The sequence below is a fragment of the Rhagoletis zephyria genome, unplaced genomic scaffold (genome assembly GCF_001687245.7).
Source record: "Rhagoletis zephyria isolate East Lansing unplaced genomic scaffold, Rhagoletis_zephyria_1.1 Rzeph_scaffold_00625, whole genome shotgun sequence".
Lineage (NCBI taxonomy): Eukaryota > Metazoa > Arthropoda > Insecta > Diptera > Tephritidae > Rhagoletis > Rhagoletis zephyria.
Genome location: NW_016157709.1, coordinates 1 through 1891, shown reverse-complemented (window position 1 = coordinate 1891; position 1891 = coordinate 1). Strand labels below are relative to the sequence as shown.

The window sequence follows — 1891 nt, the reverse complement described above, 5'->3', positions numbered from 1 at the left end:
CATACATACATAGTTATACACTCAACAAATTGTGCTATTTTTAATGCTTATAAACATGTGCATATGAATGCTTTTATACATAATGATGTTTTCAAGTCCTGAAGATGATCTTAAATTGAGGTCAAAACATCGGCGATAAAAACAAATATAAAACTTAAAAATTGTGCTTGATTTCCATCTGGTGCTGAGCTAAAAAGACAATTGCGCTGTTCAGAATCTTGTGGATATGATTTTGCATTTCGCCGTTTAAAGTACAAAGCCGCGTATCGTCTGCAAAACCGCGTAACTCACATATTTTGCAAATGCAAATCCAAGACCATCTCCACAATATCCTCCATTCAGCCCTAGTATATTCATTACATGTGTATATGATTTCAGCCTTTCAAGAAATCGAATATGTGGACGATATTAATGGGGATCTGCGCTCCGCTACCGAAACAATCAAGGAAAGCCCGATCAAAGACCAAAACATTGATATACGCCTCAACCCCTCGCTTGGAAAAGCACGGTTTCTACAACAACAATCTTTGAACGACTCTATGCCAAGTCAAACAGCGAATGATGTGGAGATTATTCAGGGCGCAGAGATTGTAATATAATATTATAGTGTATTTCCATTAATTTTACCTAATATACATATGTGTATATAAACTGTTTCAGGAAAATACACTTGATTGGAGCTCATGGAATCCAACTAGTTTGCGGACGAAAAAAGCTAATAAGCTGGAGGTCAAATCAGAGCAGAAAAAAAATAAGACCATTCCCGATTCCTATCATTTGTTTTGAGAGGAAGAAAACAAAAGGGCGGTAGACAAGCATGCAATGGCGAAAGAAAAGCATACACTCGAAGTAAAAGAAGCTCAGATGAAATTAGAACTTTTGCAAATAGAAATTGATTATAAGAAACATAGAAGTTCTAGTCAACTGCTTTAATCTATATCTATTTCTAAAAGTTATAATTTCATATTAGATGTGGTGTTCTGCCGCTGCTTATATTGAGAGCAGAAGTTTTATACTGCTTTTTCTTTCAAAGTTGCAATTTACAAAAACCCTTTCTAGAAATTTTAATTACAATGTTTATAATTGGTATGAAAAGTTTATAAAATTTTTTGGGGCATATTCGTAGGCAACATAAAGTCGACTATAAAGTTAGTTGCAGCTTTTTCGACAGATATTTCCTTGAAAATAATGTCAAAAAGCTGCAACTAACTTTGGAGTAGACATTATTTTGACTACAAATATGCCGCTAGAATTTTTGAATTAGTTAAAAATTTTGATTTTTATGGTTTTTGTTATATAATGAGCTATACTGTTATAGAAAAACTAACTGATACCCGCGACTGCGTCTGCGTAGCTTACTACTTTTCGATATACCCTTGTGTCAGTTGATTCAGTCAAGTGACACTTTGACTAGTTTTGGCTATTTTTCTTTTATTTATAAAAGTTTAGCACTTTACCTATCCAGCGGCACATAAGTCCACATTTAAAACTTCGTACAAAGATTATCAAAATTCAACCTGGTGGTGTCAATCTGGTGTCTGTCAAAAATAGATGTAACATCTGAACTATGTTGCCAATATTAATGCTTACTCAGGTAGCTGGCTTATTAAAATTGAACTAAGTCGAACCATAAATATGGATTTTCTGAAAATTATTATATTGATATAGATATAGTACGCCGAAGTTATTTATATATTTTTTGGGTGCTCATAAATAACTTAGAACCAGTATTTATATTATTTAATCTTTTTTTAGTAGTAATGATCTCATATGCAGTGCTTATCATGAGTGCCGTATACTCACATATTGACAAGATTTTACCTTTTTTTATGAGAGTATATTTTATTCTTTAACAAAAGCCATATGAATGCAAAGTTTAATGGCCTTATTC

The 1891-nt window shown here is 32.8% G+C and overlaps 2 protein-coding genes across 2 annotated transcripts in view; both read left to right on the top strand.

The window, feature by feature from the left end:
• The window catches only part of LOC108360771 (uncharacterized), an 8756-nt gene extending 8617 nt beyond the window's left edge, over positions 1-139 (top strand). Inside the window, exon 3 of the mRNA XM_017613198.1 lies at positions 97-139. Within this exon, the coding sequence (XP_017468687.1) occupies positions 97-139 (43 nt within the window). The remainder of the gene's footprint in view (positions 1-96) is intronic.
• On the top strand, positions 88-1753 carry LOC108360772 (uncharacterized). The gene is made up of 2 exons (XM_017613199.1): positions 88-590; positions 661-1753. The coding sequence occupies exons 1-2, from the start codon at positions 303-305 to the stop codon at positions 784-786; spliced, it is 414 nt and encodes a 137-aa protein (XP_017468688.1). The 5' UTR covers positions 88-302; the 3' UTR covers positions 787-1753.
• Positions 1754-1891: the final 138 nt, after the last annotated feature.